Source organism: Rhamphochromis longiceps, linkage group LG19 (assembly GCF_057381845.1).
Source record: "Rhamphochromis longiceps isolate RC_006_pf linkage group LG19, R_longiceps_female_GT1.1, whole genome shotgun sequence".
Lineage (NCBI taxonomy): Eukaryota > Metazoa > Chordata > Actinopteri > Cichliformes > Cichlidae > Rhamphochromis > Rhamphochromis longiceps.
Window position 1 is genome coordinate 34180284 of NC_140575.1, and position 17038 is coordinate 34197321.

Here is a 17038-nt window from a genome sequence, read left to right on the forward strand (position 1 = left end):
TTCAGCAGGTGTTTTAAACACCTTTTGACTGAAGTCCAGCAGCGTGGCAGAACAATCAGGGGGCAGCGTCCCTCCAGCTGAACTGATATAGTCCTAATCATTGCCTTTCCTCCTCGCCACAGACATAAAATAACACTTGATTAGATCACATGACCTTCCCAGCAGATGTTACTCAGAGCACTTTACAGACTGAATCTGACCTTTGACCTCTCCTGACAAAGATCATGTGGTCTGTGGTCAGGTAGAATTCCACTTCCTGTAATCAGATCATGCGGCTCTGAACGCCGTTGGCGTGACAACCGAGAACCCGCGGTGCTAAAAACAAAGTTGTGCCTCGCCACAGACGATGCTGTAGAGCAGCATTTGGGTTTGGACTGGAGCAAAGGTGCATACATGCCTTTTCACACCACGAGGGCTAACAAACATCCGAAGGGTCAAAGGTCGGGGGGGGGGGTCAGAGTGCATGGGCTTCTCCGGTCTGTTTCTTTAACTGTACAGGGTTCTACCTTCACTATATTCTACTGTGTTCTACTGTATCTACTGGCCTTACTGCAGGTACCAGAGCCTCACTGAAGTATCACTCTATCTGTGGCTCCGCCCCTTCTCCACCCTCCTGAGCCCACATCTGTCAGTTAGCCTGTTAACTTGCAGAGCCTCACCAGCCACAATATGCTGTTTTCCAGCTGTTCATGCACACACACCTGCAAAGCTGGTCACCCAAAGGTCACGACTCAGCGCTGCAATCTGGAGTGTGGCACCGAGGGGCCGCTGTAGCTGAAACACAAGGAGCTCCCACCTGTGGACCGGAATCCACCTGAGCAGGTTCACGATGACAGTGAAGTTGGCAGGTGGGGCTCTGTGCTCGACACACCTCGACTCCCACTGATGTTTCTGTGGTGTTTCTGCAGTCCCCGTTTCCTTTTAGAGGTCCAGTCTCAGACTGAAGCCCCTCCCCTTCTCTCCTCTTCATCATTTAGATTCAAAGAAGACAAAAAAATGGCAGCACAACGTTTTCTACATGTACAGACATTTTCTAGATCACCGTGTAGCAATGCTTGTACGTGTCTGTGTTTGTGTTTGGTGGTGATTCTGCACTTGGTGTGTTAATAAAGCGCACCTTGTCAACATGATGCAGTGTGTTCTGTTTGACACTACATTACCCACAATCCCTCTGTCACTCAGGTTTTATTTCCAACACAAAGCATCATTAATCTGTGTTATTGATGATTGTTAATCATGTATCAGTACACTGATTGATTGACAAGTAATCAGTAAACATGTTGATTAGTTCATCATGTTGATCTGTGCTGTGATTGGCTGTTAGAGGTCACTGATGGATCAGGTCTTCTCCTGAAGTTCATCCGGAGAAAGCGTATGAAGGTCGACCTTTGACCCCGAGTCCTGTGACCTGTGCATGCGCGCGCGCACACACACACACACACACACACACACACACACACACACGAGTCAGGGCAGTAGTGATGGGAATTCCGGCTCTTTTTGGAGAACCGGCTCTTTCGGCTCGGCTCACTAAAAACAGCCGGCTCTCTCGGCTCCCAACCAGCTCTTCAGGTTGTTTTGTTGCTATAATTAGTGTGTGAATGTGTGTGTGAATGGGTGAATGACTGAATGTAGTGTGAAGCGCTTTGGGGTCCTTAGGGACTAGAAAAGCGCTATACAAATGCAGGCCATTTACCATTTTAATTAATTTATTATCAACAACAATATAAAATTATGCACAAAAGAAATTACTAATGTAAAAAAAAAAAGTGGATTTATTTATATGTTTACATATAAATATATGCGGTGGCCCCTAGAGACATAACCCCTAACCCTAACCACTAACCCTCTGCAAAGCCAGAACATCTTACTATTCGTCACTGATTGAAGAAAATAAGAACCCCAGGTTTCTCTTCAGCTCTGTAGCCAGGCTGACAAACAGTCAGAGCTCTGTTGAGCCAACTATTAGTATACGTAGCATGCATTTTCACTGCTATGCAGATGACACCCAGCTCTATCTGTCCATGAAGCCAGATAACACACACCAATGAGTTAAACCGCAGGAATGGCTCTTGGCTCTTTCAAAGGAAGAGTACCCAGCCACTGGTACAGATATGTGGACGACACCTGGGTCAAAATCAAGACACAAGAAGTGGAATCCTTCACTGCGCACATTAACGCTGTGGATAAGAACATCAAGTTCACCAGGGAAGACACAAAGGACGACTGTTTGCCTTTCCTGGACTGCGCTGTGCACATTGAAGAGAACGGCAAACTCAACATCGAAGTTTACCGGAAGCCCACACACACGGACCAGTACCTCCTCTTTGACTCCCATCACCCTTTGGAACACAAACTTGGAGTAATCAGGACCCTACACCACCGGGCAGAATATGTTCCCTCTAAGCCTGAAGGGAAAAAGAAGGAACACACACATGTAAAGGAAGCACTCAAAACGTGCGGCTATCCTAAATGGGCGTTCTTAAAGTCAGCAAAGAGGCACAGAAAAGAAGATCAGACACCAGCGAGGGAGGACAGACGCAACAACATTGTCATCCCCTATGTAGCCGGCGTATCAGAGAAACTCAGGAGAGTTTTCTCCAAGCATGACATCCCAGTGTATTTCAGACCCAGCAACACGCTCAGACAGAAACTGGTTCACCCGAAAGACAAAACGCCAAAACACAAACTTAACAATGTGGTGTATGCTGTACAGTGCAGCGAGGAATGCTCAGACCTCTACATTGGAGAGACCAAACAGCCACTTCACAAGCGCATGGCACAACACAGAAGAGCCACCTCCACAGGACAAGACTCAGCAGTCCATCTGCATCTTAAGGATAAAGGTCACTCTTTCGAGGATGCCAATGTTCACACTTTGGACAGAGAGGACAGATGGTTTGAAAGAGGAGTGAAAGAAGCCATCTATGTCCACTGTGAGCGACCATCTTTGAACAGAGGCGGGGGTTTACGACACCAACTCTCTGCCATCTATAATCCAGTTTTGAGATCCCTTCCCAGACGCCTTAACGCCCACTCACATCCTGGGCCATCTGACCTCAGGAATTCGCATGATAAGGTGGGGCCAGGTTTCACAATGAACACACCCGAAACTCTGGCTGATTGGGACCCACGCCCAGTTTCCCACCTTGGCTCAGGCGATTAGAGGATCATCAGGGGGTCCTTTTGTCCCTCTGTGGGGGGTCACTCCCACTAGGTTTATATCTGGGACTCTCCACCATTTGACCTTAGAACTGAAGAAGCTTCTCGGATGAGAGGTGAAACGTCTTCAAGCAACTTAAAGAAGTCCAGATGCTTTTCTTTGCAAGCTCCTTTGACTACGATGACCTGGATGACTGAGAACCTTCACAGACATTTCTCCCCTGCTCTTCTCCCTGTATACTAACTGCTGCACCTCCACCCACCAGTCTGTCAAGATAATCAAGTTTGCAGATGACACCACCGTTATTGGACTCATCTCGGACGGGGATGAGTCTGCCTACAGGAGGGAGGTTGAGCGTGTCCTGGTGCAGCCACAACAACCTGGTGCTGAATGCCCAGAAGACAGTGGAGATTATTGTGGACTTCAGGAAGCACACAGCTCCACTCCCCCCCATCATCCTGACTGACACCCCCATCACCTCTGTGGACTCATTCCGCTTCCTGGGTACCACCATCACCCAGGACCTGAAGTGGGAGCCCACCATCACCTCCGTCATTAAGAAAGCCCAGCAGAGGATGTACTTCCTGAGGCAGCTGAAGAAATTCAACCTGCCAACACGGACGATGATGCAATTCTACACTGCAATCATCGAGTCCATCCTCATCTCCTCCATCACCGTGTGGTACGCTGGAGCCACTATCAGGGACAAACAGAGACTGCAGCGTGTTGTGCGCTCTGCTGAGAAGGTGATTGGCTGCAGACTCCTATCTCTGCAGGACCTGTACACCTCCAGGACACTGGGGCGTGCAGCTCGGATCTCAGCTGACCCTTCTCACCCTGGACACAGTCTGTTTGACCTGCTCCCCTCAGGCAGGAGGCTCCGGTCCATTCGCACCAGAACCTCTCGCCATAAGAACAGTTTCTTCCCCTCTGCTGTTGAACACATGAACAATAACCGTATAACTGTTCCCACCACTAACACATGACCCTACGCTGTGTTCACTGCATCATTCCATGTTTGGCACTGATCACCACCTGCACTCATGTATATATCATGTATATATCTATCTACTTAGCACTTTTAATTCTTATTCTCATTTTTATTTTCATGTCTATTTAAGCTTAATTTATAACAGTATGTTTGCACTGAAGCACCGCAGCAATTTCCTAATGTTATAAACCCGCTCAACATTTGGCAATAAAACCCTTTCTGATTCTGATTTTTGACCAGGACAAGTCCTTCAATGCACATATTAAACAAATATGTAAGACTGAGTTCTTCCATTTGTGCAACATCTCTAAAGTTAGAAATATCCTGTCTCAGAGTGACGCTGAAAAACTAGTTCATGCATTTATTACTTCCAGGCTGGACGACTGTAATTCATTATTATCAGGAAGTCCTAAAAACTCCCTGAAAAGCCTTGAGTTAATCCAAAATGCTGCAGCAAGAGTCCTGACAGGGACTAGAAAGAGAGAGCAGATTTCTCCTGTTTTGGCTTCCCTTCATTGGCTTCCTGTTAAATCCAGAATTGAATTCAAAAATCCTGCTCCTCACATACAAGGTCTTAAATAATCAGGCCCCATCTTATCTTAATGACCTTGTAGTACCATATCACCCTATTAGAGCACTTCGCTCTCGCTCTGCAGGCCTACTTGTTGTTCCTAGAGTATTTAAAAGTAGAATGGGAGGCAGAGCCTTCAGTTTTCAGGCCCCTCTTCTGTGGAACCAGCTTCCAGTTTGGATTCAGGAGACAGACACTATCTCTACTTTCAAGATTAGGCTTCAAACTTTCCTTTTTGCTAAAGCATATAGTTAGGGCTGGACCAGGTGACCCTGAATCCTCCCTTAGTTATGCTGCAATAGACGTAGGCTGCCGGGGGATTCCCATGATGCATTGAGTTTTTCCTTTCCCTATGTATTAACAGACCTCTCTGCATTGAATCGTACTTGTTATTAATCTCTGTCTCTCTTCCACAGCATGTCTTTATCCTGTCTTCCTTCTCTCACCCCAACCAGTCGCAGCAGATGGCCCCGCCCCTCCCTGAGCCTGGTTCTGCTGGAGGTTTCTTCCTGTTAAAAGGGAGTTTTTCCTTCCCACTGTCGCCAAAGTGTTTGCTTGTAGGGGGTTGTCTGATTGTTGGGATATCTCTGTATTATTGCAGGGTCTTTACCTTACAATATTACACATGACCCAAGAAGTCTGAGCTCCAGTTTGGGTCAGTGACATAAAAGTTGAGTACGTCCATCTACTGTAAACAGTCTGAGAGCTCTTTGTGTTTCATCATCTTCTCACAGTCAAGTGTCAAAAGTTTATTAAAAGGGAACACATGAGCTGCCAACTCACCCTGAAGGTGCTTCCAGCCAGGGGCTGCTGTTTGCTCTCAGACTGGTTGAGGCCAAGACTGGCCGAGGTCACGTAGAGCTCAGAGTAGTCTGGACCTCCGAAACAACACGAGGTGGTCTTCGTCACCGGCAGAGAGATCGTCTTCAGCCGCACACCTGTGAGTGTATGACAGGTACATCATCATCATCACCACCACTTTAAAATGACCGCACTTACAGAAACACCCAGAATCGGCAGAAACCAGAACTAATCATCAGAACCAGAACTAACCAGTAGCAGGGTCGATGTTGATGACCCGCCCTCCGTCGTAACAGGCCACCCACAGACGACCTTCAGCATCAAGAGTCATCCCATCGGGAATCCCTTCCCCCTCCTGAATGTGGCATACCACACGGCGATTACCTAGGAAACACGGCTATAAATACAGATGTACTACACCATAAGCACACACAATGTGCAGCATAAGTACACAGGTACCAATGTGTCCAGTGCTGGGGTCGTGGTCAAAGGCGTCGACAGTCAGAGCCAAACTGTCGATGTAGAAAAACGTCTTCTGATCCTCAGACCAGTCCATCCCATTAGAGATGTCCACCTGAGAGGCAGACAGGTGAGCCAGACAGGTACGGGTGAGGCAGACAGGTGAGACAGACGGGTGAGACAGACAGGTACAGTGAGACTGTACATTTATTTTACATGGTCAGGTATTAACGGCTCATTGACTGTCTTGTTTAATGAGCTGCCAACCTGGCTGATGTCATTAATACAGCCTAGGGCTGTGCGATATGACCAAAATCTCATATCCCGATATAAGACATTTATCGTCCTGACAACGATATAAATCACAAAAATGTAATATTTTCTGTAAATTCTGTGAATCTCGGGCAGCTCGACTTGTGTGAAGTTTTTCCAGCTGGGCGTCCTTTACCTGGATTCGAGTGCTTTTACTGATGCATGAAACTATACATTTTTAGACATTAGTTGTAACGGCGGTGTGAATGCGAGTGTGAATGGTTGTCTGTCCCTGTGTGTTGGCCCTGCGACAGACTGGCGACCTGTCCAGGGTGTACCCCGCCTTTCGCCCTATGACAGCTGGGATAGGCTCCAGCGCCCCCCGCGACCCTGAAAAGGATAAGCGGAAGCGAATGGATGGATGGATGGATGGATGGATAGTTGTAACGGCCACCATTTTCTTTCAAAGTTTGAGTCTAAGGTTTATTTTTTAGCACCTGACGGCTCTTTTTTTTTCTTCTCATCCGTAAACTATCTGCATCTTTCACGTGATTCAGTTTACTTTGAAAAGTCTCAACAGGATCTTGAGCTTTATTGTGAAAGGTTTACGTGGAAAACAAACAAGCGGACAGCGGAGCCACGCGATGGTTTTACCGTCGTTGTTGCTAACGACAACACGTAAAAACAGGCGCTTGTCCGTCCGTAGTGTGGTTATATTAAATATAAGAGAAAGAGAGAACTTTAAGAAATTAATAATAACTACAGTGACCATCAAAACCATGAATAAATATTGCCGTAAACAGTTTATTTTATGACACCACGAAACAAACAATAGCGTAATATGAAATGATAGATGTCTTTATATCGTCATCCGATATATATCGTTATATCGAACAGCCCTAATACAGCCACTTGATTAAGAACACCAACAGGATTATCTTAGTCAGTATCACAGGCAGGTTAAGTTACCTGGCTCAGGTGTTTGGTCACAGTGAGGTCAGGGGCTACAGAGAACAGAGCTCCTTGTTTCCTTTCCCCAGACGGGTAATCTTTTAACATCGTACCTAAAACACATCCCACTGTTACCATAGCAACAGAGAGACAGGCAGGTAAGACAGTAACCAGGTGTGCAGACTGACCCGTTAGCAGTCGTCCACTCGGATCAGCCTTCCCATCATTCAGGCGGTTGTTCGGTTTGTCTTCATCGACCTCCACCAGTGATGTCACCTTGTGCATCTGCCAATCAACAGCCACAATGTTGCGACCCACACCTGCAACGTACCCGCCCGACCTGCGAGGAACCGCGAAGCCCACTGTGTCAGCTGAGGGGAGAAGGACAGGTGAGACATGGTCAACATTCAGGTAAGCGTCAGACAGGTGAAAATGCTGATTGGCCCACCTGTCTCCACAGACTGGATGCGATTGGTCGCAGGACTCCATCGGTGGATTTTCTGCCCTATGATGTCAACAAACAGCAGGATCTGCTCTGACTCCTCCCACACCGGCCCTTCACCAATCAGAGCGCTTGATTTCACTATGGGGTGCACCTTCACTGACGACATCTTTGGGGCCAATCACAGAGCAGGACACTGTAGCCATGGAAACAGCAGGTCAGTTGTTTTAAATCAAATTATGTACTGAACTCACCTGTACTACATGTACCTGTACTGTGTTAGTGAATCACCAATCAGCTGCTAGGAGAATCAACTAATCGCCTTATGAATGAGCAGCTGAGCAGGTGTCTTGTTGATTGGTGAAACAGGTCTGATGGGACATTCCCTGTACTGCTCAGAGGAACGTGGGCGAAGTATAACGGTCACCTGGACAACAGCGTGACGCTGACACGACCTTCGTGACCTCCACTCATAACAACAGGAAGTTCTCCTGACGGCGAGTCGGGCTAGACCCTGATCCCAGAATAAAAACTTTCTGATGTCATTAACACACCTGGTGATGTCATAAACATGAGGGCAACAGGCGAAACACAAACATTGACCTTATGAGTTGTACAGTCCAGATTGACACTGTGGAAATGGAAATGTGCCCACAGGACAGCCGTTACCCCGACAATGACCCCGACCATGAGCTCTGTGCTGGGAGGTACTGCGGTCTTACATAAAGTAGTACTACTCATGTTCAGAAAGGAGTACTGCATCACGCAGTCTTATGTAACATGCAGCCTACATGATATGCAGTTTTTTTTATATTGATCTGTTGATTGATTATTAACTAACTGGTGAGTTAAACATTAAACTGAGTGAGTCAGCTTTCTTTCATCTCTCAGACACTTTAAAGAGCTGCTGGTTCCCTGGTCACTCCACTTTATTGGTATTTATATTAAGAGAAAAAAAAGTGCAATACTGTATTAAATGCAAAAATTTATTGTACTGTTCAGTCTGTACTGCTGCTCATTCCTGCCACTGTGCAATATCCCATTTGCCCCCCCCTCACATTCCTATATAAGATTTTCTTTATTCAATCACTAGTGTACATATATTTATATATACATATATATATTTAGTCTGTTAACTGTTAATCTTTTTTCTTTTACTATATTTTATTAACATTTTGCTCTTTACTATTTTTTCCACTGTACCATTCTGCTGAGTGACTGTCTTCTGCTCATCAAATACATTTCATTGCAATGTTGACCCTGTGCTAACTTGCATATGACAAATAAAACTGAAAACTGCTGTCTTTATTACCCCACAACAAATCAGCAGGAGTCTGATGAGCCTGATAGCATTCTGGTTGTCACTTTGATGTCCCATAAAACCTCACAGGTTCAGGCATAACAACAGACGCTCACAGAGACAGGTGAAGGTGCAGGAGGACAGCAGGGACATGCCCCAAACTAGGACAGCCCACTGTGACCTCAACACTTTTCATCTGTTCTGTGGTGTCCCAGCAGGAGTGTGCCGTGACGGCTGCGCCTCCACACATGAGGGGAACCTCCTCAAGTTTCATGGCTCCGTGTCCTCCTCATCATGCTCCAGGTGCACAGACTGCTCTGGATCCGATCATTAAACATCTGCCACGGCAGTGACACGTGCGTGAGGATCGCACAGTTCAGCGGAGGGAGGACACAGTCTTTAACTTCGACCATCCAGCAACCACGCGCGTGCGCACACGCAGAATAAAAAAAGTTTAAAGACTGCAGAGTCCTGCAGGACCAACACGCTGCTTCCGCCTTGTGTGTCTTTGTACGTGTCGGCCTCACCTGTCTCATCAACTACAGGTGAACTACGTGAATTTGACGTCGCTCGTCCCCGCACCAGGGGTGGATCTAGAAGGGTGGCATGGGGTGGCAAGTGCCACCCTAAAATGATCCCCTGCCACCCCAGTTTTGGATATGACAGTGTTGTTTACTAAAATAAGATAGCATTAACAGTTTGAGCGTAGTTACAGTCAACAGTGACTATAAATGCTAAAACTGAATATAAACCCCCCTCACCAGTAACAAATGGTTCAGCCCATAGCAGGACCGGCTTTTTTCTTGTTTTCAGTAGCAAGCGATGCTTATGATTGTGCCAGAGCACATTCTGAACAACACCATGGGAATTTCGCTTTTTACACAGGTGGGTGGATGTTACACTGTGGAAATGGAAGGTGAGTGTTGTTAACCCTCTGTGGTCCACGGACACGCTGCACCTCCAAATCACATGACTGATGTAAGCTGACACAGCAACAAGCTGCAGCCGCTGAGTCTCTGTTTCAGCCACATTGAAAATTCGGACTTCAAAGTTTTTAAATTTTAATTACAGGCCAGTAAATCCAGAGTTATGATAATATATATAAGCCACGCTTTTTTCTAAATACTGTCGTCACGTTTTTGTGTGTGTGTGTTTTAAGCGTTTTGTAAGGACAGCACGAAAACAGTAAAGAAAGGAAGAAAAGCCACCTCTCTCCTATCGGTGGAAAAAGTACCATGTCGGCCAATTTAAAAAAAGTCAACATGTGTGATTTGGTGTTTTAGGAAGAGGGAAAAGTTTTAGGAGTGACGGTAACGGCAGCGAGACAGAGCGAGAGAGAGAGTTTTTAGATGTGGCAGATCTGTGACGTTTAGTGTGGAGTGTTTAGTTATTGTGTTGTGTAGTCGTTGTTTTGTTTTGTGTGTCAGTGAGGGCACTAATGAATGTCACAAAGGCACATTTGCAATGTAAACACTGTCACGATCCAAGATGGCGCCGCGTATGGATGCCCTGGTGCTTCAGTGCGTTACTTCTGTCTTGTTTTTGTGCATAACTTCTGTGTCTGGGCACTCCTCTGGATATTCTTACACCAGAGAAGAGCTTCTTAACCACAGGACTACAACACCTGTGGATTTACTTCCAATATTTGTCGCATCCGCGGCAGATTTACTGCAGACTCTGATCAGGAAAGTGAGACGCCGAAAGAGAGGTAAGCGAGCCGGCGCACTCGTGCGTCTGAGGAGACGTGGACTGCGAACTGCTCTTCCTGGGATCTTCCTTTCCAATGTACGATTACTCAGGAATAAGACAGACGAACTGGCCCTGATGAGAAGCATGAACAGAGACTTTGCCTCCTCCTGTGTGTTATGTTTTACGGAGACGTGGCTCTGTGAGGACATCCCGGACAGCGCGCTCAAGCTGGAGGGCTTTCATCTGCTGCGCGCTGACCGGCAGGCCTCTCTCTCTGGTAAGACCAAAGGTGGAGGTGTCTGCTTCTACATTAATAGTGGCTGGTGCACAGATGAAACAGTGATTGCTCAGCACTGCTCTTCCTCTCTGGAATACCTTTTCATTCACTGCAAACCGTTTTATTCTCCGCGGGAGTTTGCTTCATTCATCCTGGCCGCTGTTTACATCCCGCCAGATGCGGATGCGCAGGCAGCTCAGTGCGCACTCGCGGAGCAGATACTGCACATGGAGCGGACATTCCCGGACTCTCTCATCATTGCTCTTGGGGACTTTAACAAAGCCAATCTGAGCCATGAGCTTCCCAAATACAAGCAGTATATTAAATGCCCGACCAGAGAGGAGAGGACATTAGACCACTGTAACAGCACGATCAGCGGGGCCTATCGTGCGGTGCCCCGCGCTTCACTCGGACTTTCTGACCACGTCATGATCCACCTAATCCCCGCGTACAGACAGAGGCTGAAGCTCTCCAAACCTGTCGTGAGGACCAAAAAACTGTGGAGCAACGAGGCTGTGGAGGAGCTTCGCACGTGTTTGGAGTCTACAGACTGGGACACATTGAAGGCTGCTTCTAACAGCTTGGACGAGTTTACGGACACTGTCACCTCCTATATCCACTTCTGTGAGGACAGCATTGTGCCATCACACACCAGGGTGAGTTATAACAATGACAAACCCTGGTTTACTCCTAAACTCAAAAAGCTGTGGCTGGAAAAGAGAAAGGCGTTCAGAAGCGGAGACAGGGACTGCTACAGAGAGGCCAAGTACAGGTTCACTAAAGAAGTGGACATTGCTAAACATCAGCACTCTGAGAAGATGCAGCAGCAGATCTCAGAGAATGACTCGGCCTCTGTGTGGAAAGGTTTTAGGAATATCACCAACTACAAGCCTAAAACCCCCCACTCCACTGACGACTTGCTCTTGGCCAACACCCTCAACGACTTTTACTGCCGTTTTGACGAGCCATCAGGCAGCCTTCACACCTCCAACGGCCCCAACAATAGAGGCACTTTGGACACTCATTCCCCCACCTCTTCCCCCTCCATAGAGCCATCACCACCTTCAAACTGTTCACCTACAACACCCCCCTCCTCACCCCACACAAAAGAGGATTTCACACCACCTCCTCCCACCACAACTCTTCATATTCATGAAGCAGATGTGAGGAAGCAGTTTAAGAGTCTGAATGCTCGAAAAGCTCCCGGCCCAGACGGTGTGTCTCCTGCCACCCTCAGACACTGTGCAAACGAGCTGGCCCCAGTGTTTTCTGGCATTTTCAACTCCTCACTGCAGGCACGCCATGTGCCTGCCTGCTTCAAGTCCTCCACCATAATCCCTGTCCCCAAGAAACCTAGGATCACTGGACTAAATGACTACAGACCCGTGGCTCTGACATCTGTGGTCATGAAGTCATTTGAGCGCCTAGCTCTCTCCCATCTCAAGACCCTCACGGCCCCCCTCCTGGACCCCCTGCAGTTTGCATACAGAGCCAACAGGTCTGTAGATGACGCCATCAACATGGCCCTACACTTCATCCTGCAGCATCTGGACTCCCCAGGAACCTACGCCAGGATCCTGTTTGTGGACTTCAGCTCTGCCTTCAACACCATCCTTCCAGACCATCTCCGAGGCAAGCTTTCCCAGATGAATGTGCCTGATCCCATCTGCCGGTGGATCACTGACTTCCTGACGGACAGGAAGCAGCATGTGAGGCTGGGAAAGAATGTCTCGGACTCCCGGACCATCAGCACCGGCTCCCCTCAGGGCTGTGTTCTTTCTCCTCTGCTCTTCTCCCTGTACACCAACTGCTGCACCTCCACCCACCAGTCTGTCAAGCTAATCAAGTTTGCAGATGACACCACCGTTATCGGACTCATCTCGGACGGGGATGAGTCTGCCTACAGGAGGGAGGTTGAGCGTCTGGTGTCCTGGTGCAGCCACAACAACCTGGTGCTGAATGCCCAGAAGACAGTGGAGATTATTGTGGACTTCAGGAAGCACACAGCTCCACTCCCCCCCATCATCCTGACTGACACCCCCATCACCTCTGTGGACTCATTCCGCTTCCTGGGTACCACCATCACCCAGGACCTGAAGTGGGAGCCCACCATCACCTCCGTCATTAAGAAAGCCCAGCAGAGGATGTACTTCCTGAGGCAGCTGAAGAAATTCAACCTGCCAACACGGACGATGATGCAATTCTACACTGCAATCATCGAGTCCATCCTCATCTCCTCCATCACCGTGTGGTACGCTGGAGCCACTATCAGGGACAAACAGAGACTGCAGCGTGTTGTGCGCTCTGCTGAGAAGGTGATTGGCTGCAGACTCCTATCTCTGCAGGACCTGTACACCTCCAGGACACTGGGGCGTGCAGCTCGGATCTCAGCTGACCCTTCTCACCCTGGACACAGTCTGTTTGACCTGCTCCCCTCAGGCAGGAGGCTCCGGTCCATTCGCACCAGAACCTCTCGCCATAAGAACAGTTTCTTCCCCTCTGCTGTTGAACACATGAACAATAACCGTATAACTGTTCCCACCACTAACACATGACCCTACGCTGTGTTCACTGCATCATTCCATGATCACCACCTGCACTCATGTATATATCATGTATATATCTATCCACTTAGCACTTTTAATTCTTATTCTTATTTTTATATTTTTATGACAGTATGTTTGCACTGAAGCACCGCAGCAATTTCCTAATGTTGTAAACCTGCTCAACATTTGGCAATAAAACCCTTTCTGATTCTGACTAAGTAGAAAACCAGCGGAGTGATACACCTGCTGTTGTCAGGCCTGCAGGTTTCTCCCTGTGCTGTTCTCCTGTTTTTACTGACACACATCATTTGTGGGGCATCTTATTGCAACACCTGATTGTTCTCTCATTTTAGTTTTAGTAAGATTTTTAAATGGTTATACAAAATGAAAAAAACGGCAGGTGTATTGGCTGCATTTTTAGATAAATAGTTGTTTATGTTTACAAAATGTACAATTTATATTTGCATTTCAAGTTATAAAAATTTACTCAACATGTCTGTGGGTTTTTTTACAGTAAAAAAAATACTACTAGGATCTTAAGTTCTTTGTGTGATTTCAGATCAGTAATACTAATGCAGTATGTCAGTGAAAAAAACAACTAAATTCAGTTGAGCTGAAAAGATACCAAACAAGGCAAGGGGAAAAAAATACAAACGTAAACTCAAAAGGAGTCAAAATCGCCGGTTGTATTTCAGACCTCAGTGAGTTAATCCAACAAATCATGAAAAATTAGGTTTACATGTTTGTTCATGACGGTGCAGATTTCTGACATTTTGTGTAATTTAAGCTGTAACAATGTGACTGTTTTCTAACAAAAAACAGTGAAACTCAAGTTAGACCTGTGTTTGTAAATAGACCGCCTCATGTTGTGTAGCTTTCAGGATTTTATACTTATTGGGCTACATACTTATTTATTATACAGGCTATACAGTACATATAATCAAAACTAACCATATGTAACCACCTGCATATGTGTTTGAAAAAAAAAGGCTTTGATTTTGCCACCCCATTTGATTTCTTTGCCACCCTCATGCCACCCTAAGAAAATTTCTCTAGATCCGCCCCTGCCCCGCACGGCTCGTGCACGTCTTCATTGAGGTGAACGACTGTGTTACAGTGAGGAGCTGAGCCCTGGCAAGCCAAAATTCAGATTCTCACGGAGTCCCGTGAAGTTTGGAGCAAACACTAATGCCGAATTAAAAACAGATTCGCTTTCATCCGGAAACACCAAACTTTTACCTCGCGAGCCTCCGGAAAAGCATGCGACACTAAAAATCAGCACATTTTTAGACGGAGTTTGGTTCGGTGTAAAGAAGTTAAGTTTGTAGCTTTCTGGAGCGCTACCATGTACTCAGTACACATAAACACAACTGAACCGGCACCCACTTACCTGCTGCAGTACCAGACGCAGTACTCTGAAGTGCTCTCTGTGTGTGCACACTGACCCAGTCTCGCAGCTCCGCCCCTCCCAGCGGAGCACCCCTGTCGCTACCCGATCTTTTTTTTTTTAAACTTTATTGAGAAACAGTATACAGAACATGTATACAACCAGAACAAAATTAACATATGCCAGGGGGTGTAATACAAAGAATTACAAACATTCAAATAATTTGTAATTACTACAAATAGTAATAGTTTTCATAGCCTTTTTGTTAAGTGATCCATGAATCAATTTTATGTAACATAAAACATCATTATAGTAATGTTTAAAACTAGCCTTTTGGTTACTGTATTTGCATTTGTGAAAATAAAATTTAGCTAAGATAACTAACAAGTTTATTATAAAGTAAACATCTTTTTTTTTGCCTTCAAAAGAAACAATATACAACATTTTCCCGTTTCACAGTAAAGTCTTTATAGAGATGTCCAGCAATGAATCTACTGAAGTCTTTCCAAAATGTTCTAGTGCATGAACAGATCCAGAAGAGGTGCTGCACAGTCTCAGGATGGCTTCCACAAAATCCACAGCTCACATTTATGTCCCTTTTGAAGTTTGTCATATAATGATTAGCAGGATAAAATTTATGCAGTATTTTAAAGGAAACTTCTTTTACTTTATTCGTTACCAGATACTTGTTAGGAATTGTCCATAGTCTTTTCCAGTTAATGTCACTGACAAAGGAGAACAGTTAGAGATTCTGTCTGGAACAAAGCACGGATATTCTTATTGGCGCCGCCATTGCGTGCAATAGGTCGGCAGCCTTAACATGAAATTTCCCACTCGTGGGACTAATCTTATTTTATTACCTTTACTATGGTTTTTTTAAACAGATTCTTCCTATGGGTGTATCCACAGGGTTGGGGAGAGAAACAGATGATATACAAGGTTGAATACCTTTAAAAAGCATTATAATACCCGTAGGTATTGCATCAAATAATATGGCATATTCTTTGGGTGTGGCTGAAAATTTATAAGTGTTTAAGAATTCTGAATAAGACATAAGCTGCCCATTAGGATTAAACAGCTGATTTACTAAAACAATCTGTTTCTCAACCCACCTAGAAAAAAATTAATGATTTATTTTTATGCACTATGTTCCTATTATTCCAAATTAAATACGTATGGGGTGTAAAGTTGTGTTTATATATAAGGGACCAAGCTAATAGAACTTGTTTGTGAAACATCGAAAGGTTTTCTGGAAGCTTATCTATATTATAATCACAACCTAAGATAAAACTTAGACCACCAAACTTAGAGAAAATGTAGTGAGGAATAAAATTCCAAATGGATACCGGATTTTTAAGAAAATGTTTAACCCAATTAATCTTAAATGTATTGTTTAGAGTAGTAAAATCCAAAATATTGAGACCACCGTGTTCATAGTCATTCATCAATACACTTTTTCTGATGTAATGTGTCCCATTTTTCCAGAGGAAGTTGAAGAGCATTCGGTCCTTACAAGTTTTGCCGTCCACATGCAGAGAAATTGCTGCACAAGTCAGTCGAGACAGACCTTCTGCTTTTCAGATACCCTTCCTCTTAAACTTAAATGTCTCTGCAACCACTGATTTAATTTGGTTTGAGATTTTTTAATAATTGGGGGAAAATTTTGTGAAATTCTGTCTTTTTGATCTTTGCAGATAATCAGACCTAAATATGTTGCTTCATTTTTAACTGTTATATTACAAAAACTCTGAACATTACACTCTTTGACAGGTAATAATTGACATTTAAGTTTAACATCAATCCAGACCCTTTTGAGAAATCCTCTATTACATGTAAAGCAATTGGCACTTGGCTGGCATATTTAAGAAAAATTGTGGTATCATCTGCCAATTGACTGATGACAATCTCTCTGTCTGCTATATTTATACCTTTCACAGTGCTATTCGAAATATGAGAGGCAAGAATTTGGGTGCAAAGAAAAAAAATATAAGGGCTAATCGGGCATCCCTGGCGTACCCCTTGATTAAGACTAAAACGAGAAGTGGTGCCCTTTTTCATTCTAATAGAACTATTTGCATTGGAATACAGAGTTTTGATAGCTTTGCAGAAGATATCACCAAAACCAAATTTCTGAAGTGTAAGAAATACAAATTCATGCTCAATTGAGTCAAAGGCTTTATAGAAGTCTAGGATTAGGATAAATTAGTCA

The 17038-nt window shown here is 45.3% G+C and overlaps 1 protein-coding gene across 1 annotated transcript; it reads right to left on the reverse strand.

Annotated features, from left to right (window-relative positions):
• Window positions 1–80: 80 nt before the first annotated feature.
• rgn (regucalcin) lies at window positions 81–14940 on the reverse strand. The gene is made up of 8 exons (XM_085392328.1): window positions 14833–14940; window positions 7637–7826; window positions 7377–7559; window positions 7207–7301; window positions 5986–6100; window positions 5779–5910; window positions 5509–5663; window positions 81–1408 (listed from the first exon to the last, which is right to left on the reverse strand). The coding sequence occupies exons 2-8, from the start codon at window positions 7797–7799 to the stop codon at window positions 1358–1360; spliced, it is 894 nt and encodes a 297-aa protein (XP_085248454.1). The 5' UTR covers window positions 7800–7826; window positions 14833–14940; the 3' UTR covers window positions 81–1357.
• Between the last annotated feature and the right edge of the window lie 2098 nt (window positions 14941–17038).